Source organism: Bufo bufo, chromosome 6 (assembly GCF_905171765.1).
Source record: "Bufo bufo chromosome 6, aBufBuf1.1, whole genome shotgun sequence".
Lineage (NCBI taxonomy): Eukaryota > Metazoa > Chordata > Amphibia > Anura > Bufonidae > Bufo > Bufo bufo.
Window position 1 is genome coordinate 61,557,542 of NC_053394.1, and position 16,168 is coordinate 61,573,709.

The 16,168-nt window shown below is 47.4% G+C and overlaps 1 protein-coding gene across 5 annotated transcripts in view; it reads right to left on the bottom strand.

The window, feature by feature from the left end:
• Window positions 1–16,168, bottom strand: part of CPEB3 (cytoplasmic polyadenylation element binding protein 3) — a 109,132-nt gene that overhangs the window by 77,517 nt on the left and 15,447 nt on the right. For 4 of the 5 annotated variants that reach the window (XM_040435948.1, XM_040435947.1, XM_040435946.1 and 1 more), the window contains exon 1: window positions 2,327–3,319. The exons of the other annotated variant lie outside the window; for it this stretch is intronic. In XM_040435948.1, the coding sequence (XP_040291882.1) occupies window positions 2,327–3,151 (825 nt within the window). In that variant the 5' untranslated portion in view covers window positions 3,152–3,319. Of the gene's footprint in view, window positions 1–2,326; window positions 3,320–16,168 lie in introns of those variants that run through there. 5 annotated transcript variants of the gene reach the window in all.

Here is a 16,168-nt window from a genome sequence, read left to right on the forward strand (position 1 = left end):
GTTGTATTATAATATGTTGCGGTTTTTCCAAAGGAAAATTTGTGCAGAAAAACCGCGTCTAATCCGGCAGCCTTAGGCCACCTGCACACGTTGCAGAATATGTGCGTTTTTTCCATGCAGAAAAAAAAAATAAAAAATAAAACGCAGCGTATCACAGTACCAGTAAAGTGTATGAGATTACACTAATCTCATGTCCACGTTGCGTTTTTTCTTCTGTGCAGAAATTGACCTGCCACACGGATTTCAAATTTAATAGCACGTCGACTGTTTGCGGTTTTAGCTGCGGATTTCACCCTTTTCAAAAAGGAAGGAAGTGCGAGATCCGCGGCGAAACCGCATATAATCCGCACCAAAAACTGCAATTAAACATTGTGGTTTTGCTGCAGAAACGCACATAAATCCACACGGAAATTCGTGCGGCTTTAGGATAGGTCTACACGACAAATACAAGTCGCATGACCGATAGGGCACAACTACACTGCGACATTTTGTCGCATGACAATTTTTATAATGGTAGTCTATGGTGTCGCACGGCGACGCAACAGTCGCAGAAAAATCCATCCGCAGTGCGACACCATAGACTACCATTATAAAAATTGTCGCGCGACATATGTCGTCGTGTTGACCTAGCCTTAATGTGCGTTCACCCCCCACCCATGAGCAGGTGGCCTTAAGGACCTCCCGTCAAAAAAAACACCGGGACAATGCAAAAACTCTAACTCAAGCCCAATGGACCCCATTATAGTAAATGGGTCCATATGGCGCCATTCAGTTCCGTTATTTCTGCTGTTCTGGTCCTATAACAAAGCAGAACAATGGAAACGACAACGCTGGCGTGATTATACGTCCCGATATATATATATATTTTTTCGGCTTGCATTGAAAATCGCTACGTGGGGTGAGGCCACGCGCAGCAGCTGCTGTCTCGACGAGATGCAAGTGAATATTATACGGACATGTGGCTTTATCACAAATTGGTGCGGTTTTTAAATGCTTGTTAACGGGCTCATGCTTTTCCATTCACCTGAAAAAAATGCGGACTTTAACGAGTGTACGTTAACTGCGCCGATTAATTTCCGTAAAGCCACATACTGGCGCAATTTGCGCCCCGCTGCATGCGGTCGCACCCCTATGTCTAAGCATATACATCAATTGTGAACTTATTTCCTTTCAATCCAGCTGCAAATGGATTCCAGGATTTCCAGTGTGCGTAACAGAGACACCTGCAGAGGGAGGAAAAAAAAAAAAAAAAAAAAAGTACACCGGGCCACGTAGGTCGACTGAGCAGATTAACTGAAATGTCAAGACGACCGCGCTCTAGTGAATGGCATTTCAGCACTGCCCTTATCCGACAGCTGTTACAAGGCTGCACAAACAAGGTGCGGGGGTCTGAAGAGATACAATATTACGCTAGATTTTGTACGAGTGACACATTGGACACCTCTTTAAATGACCCCCGATGTGTCCCTGCCGCTGCGTACACCATGGCGTATTAATAGGGCAATGATTAAACTGCTTAATATGCTGCGAGCGGTGCACACGGCGTCCGCAGAAACAGATTTCAACCTACTGAGCGTGGAAAATCTCTCCGCTGAAGTCCGTCCTGCACAATGCAGCAACTCGCCTTCCTACTGCCGACGGAACACACTGGATGACCCCCCCCCCCCCCCATATCAGATAGACTCCAATGAAATCCTAAACCCACATTTTAGAAAGCATATCTGTAAATGGGGGGGGGGGGGGGGGGGGGGGTGTCATTTAAAATTTCGGGTGAAGTCGTCGCAAGAAATAAAACCAGGGGCAAAAATATGATGCGTCAGGAGTCACGGGCAGCTTGAATGACGGACGCCGCGATGGACCCCATCACTGTCTCATTTTTGGTTTTCTGCTCCAATGAAGGGACTGAAAACTGGAAACGACACTGTCCTCGCGAACGCTACCTTACAAAAATTGGGCAGGGTGACGCACATTTACGGTATTACACACCGGGTGCACTGCCGCACAAAAAGAGGAAAAAAACGGCGCGCCAGTTATTAGAAATCTGGTGCGGACAAGGCCGAGAGCCAATTACAGACCTCCGTAAAAGGAAAATAAAAATGATATATATCTGGAAGTCGGAGGAGAAGCGGCCAGGCTCCAGCTATTCACGGACATGCGGCATATGCCATATTGGCCGTCCTTAGTACATAGTCTAGACATGCAGAAGGTTTAACCCCGTCATTGCTAGTAAAGGTTCCCCATACTTACATCCCCCCACCCAGTTATAAAGGCAACACATGACACAGAACAGAGATCAGCAGACGTGCCGAGACAGACGGGTACCCACCTGCAAGGGCAAAAGGGTATTGCCGTTATCCGTCCTGAAAGCGTTGTCCTCCACCCAGGATTTGGGAGCCAGAGGTGAAGCGCGAGGAAATTTGGGGGGTGCAATCACATTACTGGAGAAAGGTTTTTTCAATGGGGAGATGGGATTGAGCGGTGAGGGCACCCCGACTCCGACCCCTACTCCTACCCCCACCGCCCTGCGGGGGTCTCTGCCCGGCTGCAGACCTCCCCAGGGATTGGAGGGGTTATTCCACGCTGCATTCTGCTGGTTATTCCAGCTGGAAGGAGACAGCGAAGAGGAGGACGATGTGGAGGGCTTGTTGGTCAGGATGGCCTGGTGGCTGTAAGCGGTCCTCTGGTTGTAGGGGATGGGATTATTGGGGCTGACAGGGGATCTTCTCTGCTGCTGCTGATGAGTCTGATGAGCCAGCCCCAGCTGAGGGGAGAAGGTGCCCCCAAATACAGGGTTGACGTGGTGGTGGTGAGGGAAGTTCTGGAATAGCATGGTCCCGTTGACAGGGGTAATTCCTTGGAAGAAGCTGTCATCCACAGCACTGCCAGACCCTCCGGTGGACCAGGTGCTTCCGAAGGATGGGGACAGGGAAGGGCCAGTGGGGGGCTCCTGCTGCTGACCAGGCTGGGGGAAGCTCAGACCAGGTAAGATGGGGGACTCCATCTGCATCTTCTCCTTCAGAGTTGGGGTGCTGCTGCAGTTCTCAGGGCTGGGGGGCTCTGCAGAACAGGGGGCTTCTGAGCTGCTGGGGTCCTGCTGCTGCTGCTGCCTCTGCTGAGGGTGGCTTTTGTCCATCAGTAGGTCATCCTGCATGGCTTGTACGGCTGAAACAGGGGAGAGAGAAAGGCAGAGGAGGTTAGGACTGAGTCAGCGGGCACCAGAGCACTGCGACCAGCTGCGTGTGCCAGTGCCCTGCAGCGGGGGCAAAGGAGCCGCATCACACCGCCGCTCCGCCACGTCTCTGCGCCCCAGCACCGGAACTCTGCGCCCAGGCGGCGCTCTGCTTCTGGTTCCTGTTATCTGCAGGCGCCTCCTCCGGCCGGCCCCGAGCGGCAGACGTCAGTGCACACTGCTGCGTCCTTCAGCAAGGTGACCGGCAGCCTGGGCGAGCGGCACTGCGGCTCCTCCGCCCCCATCATACAGCTGCACCCCGATAATAGCCCCCATCATAGAGCTGCACCCCGATAACAGCCCCCATCATAGAGCTGCACCCCGATAATAACCCCCATCATACAGCTGCACCCCGATAATAACCCCCATCATAGAGCTGCACCCCGATAATCACCCCCATCATAGAGCTGCACCCCGATAATCACCCCCATCATAGAGCTGCACCCCGATAATAACCCCCATCATAGAGCTGCACCCCGATAATCACCCCCATCATAGAGCTGCACCCCGATAATAACCCCCATCATAGAGCTGCACCCCGATAATAACCCCCATCATAGAGCTGCACCCCGATAATCACCCCCATCATAGAGCTGCACCCCGATAATAACCCCCATCATAGAGCTGCACCCCGATAATCACCCCCATCATAGAGCTGCACCCAGATAATCACCCCCATCATAGAGCTGCACCCCGATAATCACCCCATCATAGAGCTGCACCCCGATAATCACCCCCATCATAGAGCTGCACCCCGATAATAACCCCCATCATAGAGCTGCACCCCGATAATAACCCCCATCATAGAGCTGCACCCCGATAATAGCCCCCATCATAGAGCTGCACCCCGATAACCCCCATCAAAGAGCTGCACCCCGATAATAGCCCCTATCATAGAGCTGCAGCCCGATAATCACCCCCATCATAGAGCTGCACCCCGATAATCACCCCCATCATAGAGCTGCAGCCCGATAATCACCCCCATCATACAGCTGCACCCCGATAATCACCCCATCATAGAGCTGCACCCCGATAATAACCCCCATCAAAGAGCTGCACCCCGATAATCACCCCCATTATAGAGCTGCACCCCGATAATAGCCCCATCATACAGCTGCACCCCGATAATAACCCCCATCATATAGCTGCACCCCGATAATCACCCCCATTATAGAGCTGCACCCCGATAATCACCCCATCATAGAGCTGCAACCCCAATAATCACCCCATTATAGAGCTGCACCCCAATAATCACCCCCATCATAGAGCTGCACCCAGATAATCACCCCATCATAGAGCTGCACCCCGATAATCACCCCCATTATAGAGCTGCACCCCGATAATCACCCTCATCAAAGAGCTGCACCCTAAAAATCACCCCATCATAGAGAGAGCTGCAACCCGATAATCACCCCATCATAGAGCTGCACCCCGATAATCACCCCCATCATAGAGCTTCACCCCGATAATCACCCCCCATCATAGAGCTGCACCCTGATAATCACCCCATCATAGAGCTGCACCCCGATAATCGCCCCCCATCATAGAGCTGCACTCTGATAATCGCCCCCCATCATAGAGCTGCACCCTGATAATCACCCCCATCATAGAGCTGCACCCTGATAATAACCCCCATCATAGAGCTGCACCCTGATAATCACCCCCATCATAGAGCTGCACCCCAATAATCACCCTGATCAGAAAGCTGCACCCCGATAATCACCCCCATCATAGAGCTGCACCCTGATAATAACCCCCATCATAGAGCTGCACCCTGATAATCACCCCCATCATAGAGCTGCACCCTGATAATAACCCCCATCATAGAGCTGCACCCTGATAATCACCCCCATCATAGAGCTGCACCCCAATAATCACCCTGATCAGAAAGCTGCACCCCGATAATCACCCCCATCATAGAGCTGCACCCTGATAATAACCCCCATCATAGAGCTGCACCCTGATAATCACCCCCATCATAGAGCTGCACCCCACTATTTATGATTGACAACCTGCACCCACTGTTTATCATGATGAACAAGCTGCACCCCAGTAAAGCTGATTATACATGTGCAACCACTTAGGCCTCGTGCACACAACCGTATGTATTTTGCAGCCCGCAAAAACTGATCTGCAAAAAATACAGATGACATCCGTGTGCATTCCGTATTTTGCGGAACGGAACATCTGGCCCCTAATAGAACAGTCCTATCCTTGTCCGTAATGTGGACAATAATAGGACATGAGCCATTTTTTTGCAGAACGGAAATACGGAAACGGAATGCACACAGAGTACCTTCCGTTTTTTTTTTTGCGGACCCATTGAAATGAATAGTTCCACATACGGTCCGCAAAAAAAACTGAACGGACACAGAATAAAAATATGTTTGTGTGCATGAGGCCTTATCCTCATGAACCTGGCGAATGATCCGGCTGTAGCTGCGCCCCCATTTCTGTGCTCCTCCTGTTGTTTACCCTTTTCATCAAGTCCAGAACCCTTCCCTATGAACAAGGTGTACCGCGAGATTCATCTTGTCAGTAAGGCTACTTTCACACCAGCGTTTATACTGGATCCGGCAGGGCTCAGATAAAACGCTTCCGTTACTGATAATACAACCGTCTGCAGAACGGATCTGGTTGTAATATCTTTAACACAGCCAAGACGGATCCGTCATGAACTCCACTGAAAGTCAATGTAGGACGGATCCGTTTTCTATTGTGTCAGAGAAAACAGATCCGCCCCTATTGACTTACATTGTGAGTCGTGACGGATCCGTCTTGCTCCGCACCACATCGCGGACAGAAAAACGCTGCTTGTAGCGTTGTGTGCATGAGGCCTAAACCTGCAGGTAGCCTAAACATATGTCTATGCGGGACGGATGGGCTGCAGATTTTGCATGCGACATATCCACAGCATCTTATGGATGAGATTTTTGTGAATGAGATTTTAAGAAATCGCCTTCACATGCTGCGAAAAAAATCATTGGCGTAAAATTACCTGCAGTGTGGATTTTAAATCTGCAGGATGTCCGCTCACGATGTGGAGAGCGACTGTGGATTTCACCCTTTGGCTGGGTTCACACGGGCGTTGCGGGAAAATGTGCGGGTGCGTTGTGGGAACACCCGCAATTTTTCCGCGCAAGTGCAAAACATTGTAATGCGTTTTGCACTCGCGTGAGAAAAATCGCGCATGTTTGGTACCCAAACCCGAACTTCTTCACAGAAGTTCGGGCTTGGGATCGGTGTTCTGTAGATTGTATTATTTTCCCTTATAACATTTTATTAAAAAATAATTTAACTCGCCTTGGTGACATCACTCCGGTCATCACATGATCCATCACATGATCTTTTACCATGGTGATGGATCATGTGATGACCGGAGTGATGTCACCAAAGGTCCTTTACCTGTAATTAATGCTCACCACAGGTCTTGTTCAGCAAAGGAGACAGAAGGAGATGCCGGGCTACGCGATCAAGTGGACTAAGGTGAGTTAAAATTTTTTTTTTAAATGTTTAACCCCTCCAGCGCTGTTTTACTATGCATTCTGTATTCAGAATGGTATTATTTTCCCTTATAACCATGTTATAAGGGGAAATAATAATAATGATCGGGTCTCCATCCCGATCGTCTCCTAGCAACCATGCGTGAAAATCGCACCGCATCCGCACTTGCTTGCGATTTTCACGCAGCCCCATTCACTTCTATGGGGCCTGCGTTGCGTGAAAAACGCAGAATATAGAGCATGCTGCGATTTTCACGCAACGCACAAGTGATGAGTGAAAATCACTGCTCATGTGAACAGCCCCATAGAAATGAATGGGTCGGTATTCAGTGCGGGTGCAATACGTTCACCTACCGCATCGCATCGGCGCGGAATACTCGCCTGTGTGAAAAGGGGCCTTAGGGCTCATGCACACGACCGCATGTATTTCGAGGTCCGCAAAAAATACATACGACGTCCGTGTGCATTCCGTATTTTGCAGAATGGAACATTCAGCCCCTAATAGAACAGTCCTATTCTTGTCCGGTTTTTGTGTAACCGAAATGTGGACATATCGGAATAACGAACGGAAAAAAAACTGAACAGACACGGAAAGAAAATACGTTTGTGTGCATGAGGCCTTAGCTGGGGGTCAGTAAGCCCACATAAAAAGTGCAGAGGTTTAAATGCATAAATGACAAGTTTTACTGAATCTTTCCCCATAAAAATATACATCAATCTGCTCAGCCCCTCCTGCTCTATAACATGCTGCCTGCAGATTGCCCTGCATTTTATGGTTATAGGTTCCCTTTAAAAATGCAGAAGGCCTGATAAGTGGAGAAAGATGCATTTTTCTGTAATAGAATATACTACAAAGTTTCCCTAACTCCCTGCTTAGAAACATGCAAGGACATACCATCACTGATAAGGGACTGATTATCGAGACTCCCACAATTAGGCCTCATGCACACGACCGTTGTTGTGTTCCGTTCTGCAAAATGGGGTTCCGTTGTTCCGTGATCAGTTTCCGTTTTTGTTTCTGTGTGTCTTCCTTTATTTTTGGAGGACCACCAGACATAAAGGAAAGTAAAAAAAAGTCTAAGTCAAGTTTGCCATGCAAATGATAGGAAAAAAACGGACGATGACAATCTTGTCTGCCTCCGCGTTTTTTCACGGTCCCATTGACTTGAATGGGTCCGCGAACAGTTTTCCGTGAAAAAAATAGGACAGGTTATATTTTTTTGACGGACTGGAACCACGGACGCGGATGACAAACGGTGCAATAGCCGAGTTTTCAACGCACCCATTGAAAGTCAATGGGTCCGCAGAAAATCACGAAAAACGGAACAACGGACACAGAATAAAACAACGATCGTGTGCATGAGGCCTTAGGAATTAATGCCATATCCTTGCAACATGCCATTACTTCCTATAATGGGAAAAAACCCTTAATCACTGTATAGTGAAAGCATCTGCTATTTTTTCAACTCCTCACCATTTTCAAGATCTCTTCTTGCTGTCAGTAAAAAGAATGGGAAATTCATATCTACTTAGTTTTCTGAGAGTTAGGCCTCTTTCACACGGGCGTTGCGGGAACACCCGCGATTTTTCCGCGCGAGTGCAAAACATTGTAATGCATTTTGCACTCGCGTGAGAAAAATCACGCATGTTTGGTACCCAAACCTGAACTTCTTCACAGAAGTTCGGGCTTGGGTTAGGTGTTCTGTAGATTGTATTATTTTCCCTTATAACATGGTTATAAGGGAAAATAATAGCATTCTGAATACAGAATGCATAGTAGGTGATCAATTGAGGGTTAAAAAAAAATAAAAAAATGAACTCACCTTCTCCTCTTGTTCGCGTAGTTCCCGGTCTCTTCTTTACTTCTTTAATGACCTATGGGCTAAAGGACCTTTGGTGACGTCAGATCACATGCTCCAATCACATGGTACATCACCGTGGTGATGGACCATGTGATTGGAGCATGTGATCTGACGTCACCACAGGTCCTAGCCGATAGTTCATCTTTTGAGAAGTAAAGAATAGACCGGGAACTACGCGAACAAGAGGAGAAAGTGAGTTAATTTTTTTTATTTTTTTTAACCCTCAATTGATCACCTACTAAGCATTCTGTATTCAGAATGCTATTATTTTCCCTTATAACCATGTTATAAGGGAAAATAATACAGTTTATAGACTGTCACCTAGCAACCATGCGTGAAAATCGCACCGCATCCGCACTTGCTTGCGGATGCTTGTGATTTTCACGCAACCCCATTCACTTCTATGGGGCCTGCGTTGCGTGAAAAACGCAGAATATAGAGCACACTTTTAAGTGATGCGTGAAAATCACCGCTCATCTGCACAGCCCCATAGAAATGAATGGGTCAGGATTCAGTGTGGGTGCAATGCGTTCACCTCACGCATCGCATCCGCGCGGAATACTCGCTCGTGTGAATGGGGCCTTAGCGATAACAGCTGATGTATCTCTCAAGCCTATCAGTCCTGATAGTTTATCACAATGTAAAGGCTCATGCTCACATGCTCCGTGCCCATATTGCGGACTGCAAACAGTGGGTCTGCAATATACAGGCATTGGCTGTGTGCACTCCGTGCTGTGGACCCATTGACTTGAATGGTCCTGCGATCTGAAAAATACAGCCAAAGAGGACATGTCCTATCTTTTGCAGAGCGGAGGCATGGATCGGAAGCACACGGAAACACTACGAAGCGCTTTCTTGGGCTTTCAGGTACGTACCTCTGCACTGCAAAAGATAAGACATGTCCTATCTTTTGCCTTATCTTGCGGATGGCGGACCCATTCAAGTCAACAGGTCCACATCAGCAGCACAGAGCGCACGCGGTCCTTACGTTCATGGGCATGAGCCCTAATAATGTAGTTAAGCCAAGTGCAGCAACGTGAACAGAAAAACAGAATTCAAGCAGTGTTTGATCCATGACATGACGGACATCAATGGCGTCCAATAGACCCAAAGTCAATGTGGTTCTTTCATAGTGGCCATAATGTTACATGCTGCATCAAATGTGATGGAACCTCCAACACAGATCTGGACAGACCCTAACAAAATTCTTGCGTCGACTGGATAAAAGTTGATGCAACCCTTCAACTAGGGACTGCAATATGAAGCACAGATGCAGATCTTTCAAACAGTGAATCGGCGGGGGTGCCGGGAGTCGGACCACCACCAATCCGATACCGATGACCTGTCCTGAGGATGTCATCCATGTTGTTCTCCTGGAGAACCTCTTTAAAATTGGGCATTCTGATAGCCCACAAAACAATACAGGTAAAGCAAGCATGCGTATTTCATGAGTACAACACAACTTCTACTGTGGTCGATCTTCTGGACGTTGAATGTTGTTCCAGTAGATCTGGGTGTTTCCAAAATTGCCTACCCCGTGTTAGGATTTTCAAACTATGGGTGTAAATTAGGATGTTCCCATTGACTGACAACAGAGATTTCCAAAATGAGGAAAAACGGAAATACAAAGTAAATTATTATAGTGCATTCACGTATGTCTGCCGATCTCTGGTGTGGGTACACTGGAGTGTTTTTTTTTCAATCTGGCAAGATATGGGTATGTTCACACATTGCTTTTTAGCTGCAGATTTCAACGGGTTGCTGGTGCCGAAATCTGTGGCATAAACTGCACTGCATTGAATTATGCTTCAATGACAAATAAAAAAAAAAGAATGACCGTGTTCATTCTTAGCGTGGTTCCCGCGTGGAAAGAATGAATGGGGCTCAATACATCCAAGGGTCAGCATGGAAATTCTGCTGTGGATTCTGCTGAAAGCTCATTTTCCAACATGCTTGTAGGCCGTGTGAACATACCCTAGAACAGTGATGGTGAACCTTTTAGAGACCGAGTGCCCAAACTGCAACCCAAAACCCACTTATTTATTGCAAAGTGCCAACACGGCAATTTAACCTGAATACCAGTATAGTGTATCTTCCATGTACTTAATCATTTAGCTATAACAGCCGCCTGCATTCAGTGCACTGCCTGCGCTGTTCATGGTGCGCCCTGCGCTGATGAATGGCAGGAAAAGTCTAAGGCATATTGGTACACCATAGCCTTTTTCCAGGGTGTGGGTGCCCACAGAGAGGGCACTGAGTGCCGCCTCTGGCACCCGTGCCATAGGTTCGCCACCACTGCCCTAGAAGGTCTGGCGCGCGCCCAACTTGGGGCTATGGTGCACTGGAAAGCCAAGCTGTTGTGTCCAGCTCAGGCATGAGACAACTGTCTGGACATAACTGCTACATGTGGCCCCAGCCTCAGAAAGTTGGAAAACTTGCATCCGAGTGATCATTAATTTCGTCCCATTCAATGAAATTGTATAAAATAAAAATAATCCCATACTCACCTGTTTCTCCTGCACCGGTCCTCCTCCTCCAGAGGTGACGTCGAGGCACGTGGCCTATCTTTGGCCTCAGGGGTATGACACCAGCCTGTTGAGGCCAGTGATAAGCAGCAGTGGTCACTTGCCATATAGCTCAATGTCACTGCCGCAGTTTTGTAAGAGGATGGCGCTGGGAACAGCGCAGGAGAAACAAGTCAGCATATGTAGAGTTTTTTTTTTAATATGTAATTTCCTGGCATGGGGCAAAGTTTACTATAATGTAAACCCCTTTAGGCCTCTTTCACATGTTCGGGATGACATCTATATGACCAGATGGTCAGTGGTTAATCTGTGAAGGATCTGTGCTTGGCTGAAAAGGGATTTCCTACCCACCCTGATGCCAACGCTGACTTGCTTCTTATTTTACCATCTCCTGATCTCTCTCTTTACCTCTTACATCTGTCTCTTCCAGGAATTTAGGAATCCTCCTGAGCGCCGCGGTGTCGAACAGACCCCCTAGGCCTTTTAGCCACCGCAAACCATGACCATGCAGCTATTTTCTCCTCATTTCTCTGTACGAGATATTGTTGATATATTTTAATGTGTCTTCCTTTTGTGTTTCTGGATCCCCCCTTTTCACTCCCCAACTTACGGGATGGTAAATTCTGCAGTGACATAGGTGATAACTTTATAGAAACATTCTAGCCAATTTACTGTCTGCAAGAGACGTACTTTTCCCAAACTTTAGCACCACCCCCCAAATTTATTTCTGTATTTTCTAACCTTTTATACTGCAAACTCCCAAATGAAAACATATGTATTGGTAAGGCTGTCCCTTTCACTCCATGTAGAGGACCCTGACCATTACTGGCACAATCCAAGATGTTCTGGTGACCACAGTCTCCTGCTATGACCTGTGGGGATTCACTCTGGTAGGCAGGGTGAGCGGACGCAGAACAGAGGCACCCAAAAAATGATCTTGAATCAAACTGCAGTGTTTTATTCACACAAGCAGGTTTAACAGTTCAGTAAACAACTTCACCTTAGTTGAAAGTCCTGGTGTTCATTCGCACCATGCTGCAGGTTCTGCATAAAGAGTGCAAGTCCAAGTGTTCACACTTTGCCAACAGGTCCCCGCCAAAGGTTAAGTCCAGGATGTAGTCGACCTGTTTTCCCCAAACAGGTCGCAAGCATTCATCCAGGCACAGGCCTCATCACCCCCTGCTGTCGTCCAGCTGGCTTTTAAGACAAAGCCCGGACCAGCAACTAAGATCCAGTCCGATGCTTGACCTCAACCGGCTGTCAATCAGTCCAGCAGCACACGCTGGGAGGAAAATACCTTCCCCTCCAAACCAGACCTTTTACTGTGTCACATACACCCCACCCCCCCCTTTGTTCAACCTTAAGGGGGTGAACACTCGCCAAATAGTGCACCCGGAACAGGGCATCTGCGTTTCCCCGTAACCAGCCTGCTCTGTGCTCCACCGTGAACTTGTAGTTCTGCAACAACAAAAACCATCTGGTGACCCGGGCGTTCCTCTCTTTGGCCATCCACTTGAGAGTGGAGTGGTTGGTCACGAGGCGGAACTTTCTCCCCAACAGATAGTAGCGAAGAGACTCGAGTGCCAATTTGATGGCCAGGCACTGTCTCTCCACTATACTAAACCTGGTCTTGGTTGGGGTGAGCTTGCGGCTCAGGAAAACAACAGGATGCTCCTCCCCGTTGATCTCCTCAGACAGTACAGCTCCAAAGCCTACTTCGGAGGCATCAATCTGTACCACAAACTCCCTCTTAAAGTCGGGCGTCACCAAAACCGGTGACCCGCACAGGCCCGACTTCAAAGCGGAAAAAGCCTCTTCCACCGGATCATCCCAGCGAACCATCACTGACTTCTGTCTCTTCAAGAGCCCTGTCAATGGCGCCACTAAAGTAGCAAAGTGGGTAACAAACCTCATGTACCCCACCATCCCCAGGAACACTTTATTTGCCTGGTGGTGACCGATGGTGGCCATTTTCGTATCCCCTCTATTCTTACTCATCTGGGGTTTGATGACTCCGCGCCCAATGACATACCCTAGGTATCGTGTCCCCTCCAACCCTATAGCACATTTCTTTGGGTTAGCGGTTAGCCCAGCCCTTCGGAGGGAGTCCACTACGGCCTGTACTTTTGCCTGGTGACTTTCCCAGTCGGTACTATAAACGACAATATCGTCGAGGTAAGCCGAGGACAAAGCACAATGTCCATTAACCTCTGGAATGTGGCGGAAGCGCCATGCAGGCCAAAGGGGAAAAACAGACTCTGTTCCGGGTTGTTGTGGTTCCCCATCGACTATTAACACATTCTCCCAGGCTCGGGATAGAGTCTGATCTCTGTGTTGTGCCATGCCGAAATTGTCACCGGTGACATTCAGGTCTGCCAATTCAGGGCCCGGCAGCAAGTCCTCCACCTCTCCAACCATCACATTCAGCTGGGTTGTCTCCCCCTCATCCACCAGAGTGGCAGTCACCCCTACCGTTGGCCCTTTTACCTCGGGCTCTCAGGTTTCTGGCCTCCCATCTGAGCAAGGCCAATCCGTTGGCTATCTTTGATTCTTGGGAATCGGTAGGTCTAACTGCTGGCCACAGAGGATTGACCTGAGAGGATTGTCCTGGAGTTGAGGGAGCGGTGGTCTCTGTCCCATGATGAGAGCACTGCGTCTTGTAATGTTCTTGAGTGGTACTGTGCCCAAGGTATAATAGAGATGCAAGAGGTCACTAGCCCCAGGATCTGCATACTGTACATTCTCTTAAAAGGTATGATTTTATTTCCTTTTGAAGGATACTATTCTTTCTCTTATCCTTTCTTGTTTTATATATGGGAGATAGGAATGCTGTTCCACTGAATCTAGAAGCGTTCCCAGCAATTTTTTTCTGGTGTCCGGATGCAGGTCCGATTTCTTGTCATTTATAATCCATCCCAACTCTTTTAGCAAGGATAGAGTTTGTTGAATGTGATCCTCCAGATGCTGTTTTGATTCTGCTATGAGTAAGAAATCGTCTAGGTAAGGTACTATCATTATCTGGTTTTGCCATAATTTCTGTGATCACTTTTGTGAATATGCGGGGGGCTGAGGATATCCTGAACGGCAGGCATTGAAACTGGTAATGGTCAATTCTTCCCTTGTATTTGATCACAAATCTAAGATATTGTTGGTGCTGCTGATGTATGGGGATGTGGTAGAAAGCATCCTTTAAGTCTATGGTGCAAAGGAACGCACCTGGAGTTATTAGTGGCGTTGTCGATCTTATTGATTCCATTTTGAATTAGTGATATACCACCCATTTGTTCAGGAATTTTAGGTTGATAATTGTCCTGATTGACCAGTCTGTTTTCTTTATGAAAAACAACTTTGAGTAGTGTCCTTTGAATTCTTGTGGGTGAGGCACCTGAATTATCGCTACCAGACTTACCAGTTTTTGTACGTCTGCCAGAAGTTGACTCTGCAGAGAATCTGTCTAAAACTCAGTGATCTGAAAAATTTGGGGAGGAGGACAACTGAACTCTATTCTGAATCCCTGGCGGATAGAGTTTAGAATCCATTGGTTTTGTGTGATTCGCCCCCATCTCTGCCATAAGAAATGCAGTCTTCCCCCCACACTGGCCTGGCGTCATTGTTTTCCTGTATTTGTATTTGGGTTGAAGAGAAATCCTCTTCCTCCCTTAGGGTAGCTCCATCTACCCTCTAGCCGTTGCGTTTTGGAATTGTCTAGAGGGTTTACAAAAGGGCTAAGGCTTCTTTGATTTTTCCTCTGGAAAGCCATTTTTCTTATATGCCATGCTCTCCAGAATAGAATCCAGGACTGGTCCACATAGGTAGGAGCCAGTGAAGGGAATTGCACATAATCTATTCTTGGAAGCTATATCCCCTGACCATGATTTAAGCCAGAGTGCCCGCCTTGCCGTATTTGTTAGTGACCCATTCCTTGCAGTAAACCTTTTGAAGGATACTATTCTTTCTCTTATCCTTTCTTGTTTTATATATGGGAGATAGGAATGCTGTTCCACTGAATCTAGAAGCGTTCCCAGCAATTTTTTTCTGGTGTCCGGATGCAGGTCCGATTTCTTGTCATTTATAATCCATCCCAACTCTTTTAGCAAGGATAGAGTTTGTTGAATGTGATCCTCCAGATGCTGTTTTGATTCTGCTATGAGTAAGAAATCGTCTAGGTAAGGTACTATCATTATCTGGTTTTGCCATAATTTCTGTGATCACTTTTGTGAATATGCGGGGGGCTGAGGATATCCTGAACGGCAGGCATTGAAACTGGTAATGGTCAATTCTTCCCTTGTATTTGATCACAAATCTAAGATATTGTTGGTGCTGCTGATGTATGGGGATGTGGTAGAAAGCATCCTTTAAGTCTATGGTGCAAAGGAACGCACCTGGAGTTATTAGTGGCGTTGTCGATCTTATTGATTCCATTTTGAATTAGTGATATACCACCCATTTGTTCAGGAATTTTAGGTTGATAATTGTCCTGATTGACCAGTCTGTTTTCTTTATGAAAAACAACTTTGAGTAGTGTCCTTTGAATTCTTGTGGGTGAGGCACCTGAATTATCGCTACCAGACTTACCAGTTTTTGTACGTCTGCCAGAAGTTGACTCTGCAGAGAATCTGTCTAAAACTCAGTGATCTGAAAAATTTGGGGAGGAGGACAACTGAACTCTATTCTGAATCCCTGGCGGATAAAGTTTAGAATCCATTGGTTTTGTGTGATTCGCCCCCATCTCTGCCATAAGAAATGCAGTCTTCCCCCCACACTGGCCTGGCGTCATTGTTTTCCTGTATTTGTATTTGGGTTGAAGAGAAATCCTCTTCCTCCCTTAGGGTAGCTCCATCTACCCTCTAGCCGTTGCGTTTTGGAATTGTCTAGAGGGTTTACAAAAGGGCTAAGGCTTCTTTGATTTTTCCTCTGGAAAGCCATTTTTCTTATATGCCATGCTCTCCAGAATAGAATCCAGGACTGGTCCACATAGGTAGGAGCCAGTGAAGGGAATTGCACATAATCTATTCTTGGAAGCTATATCCCCTGACCATGATTTAAGCC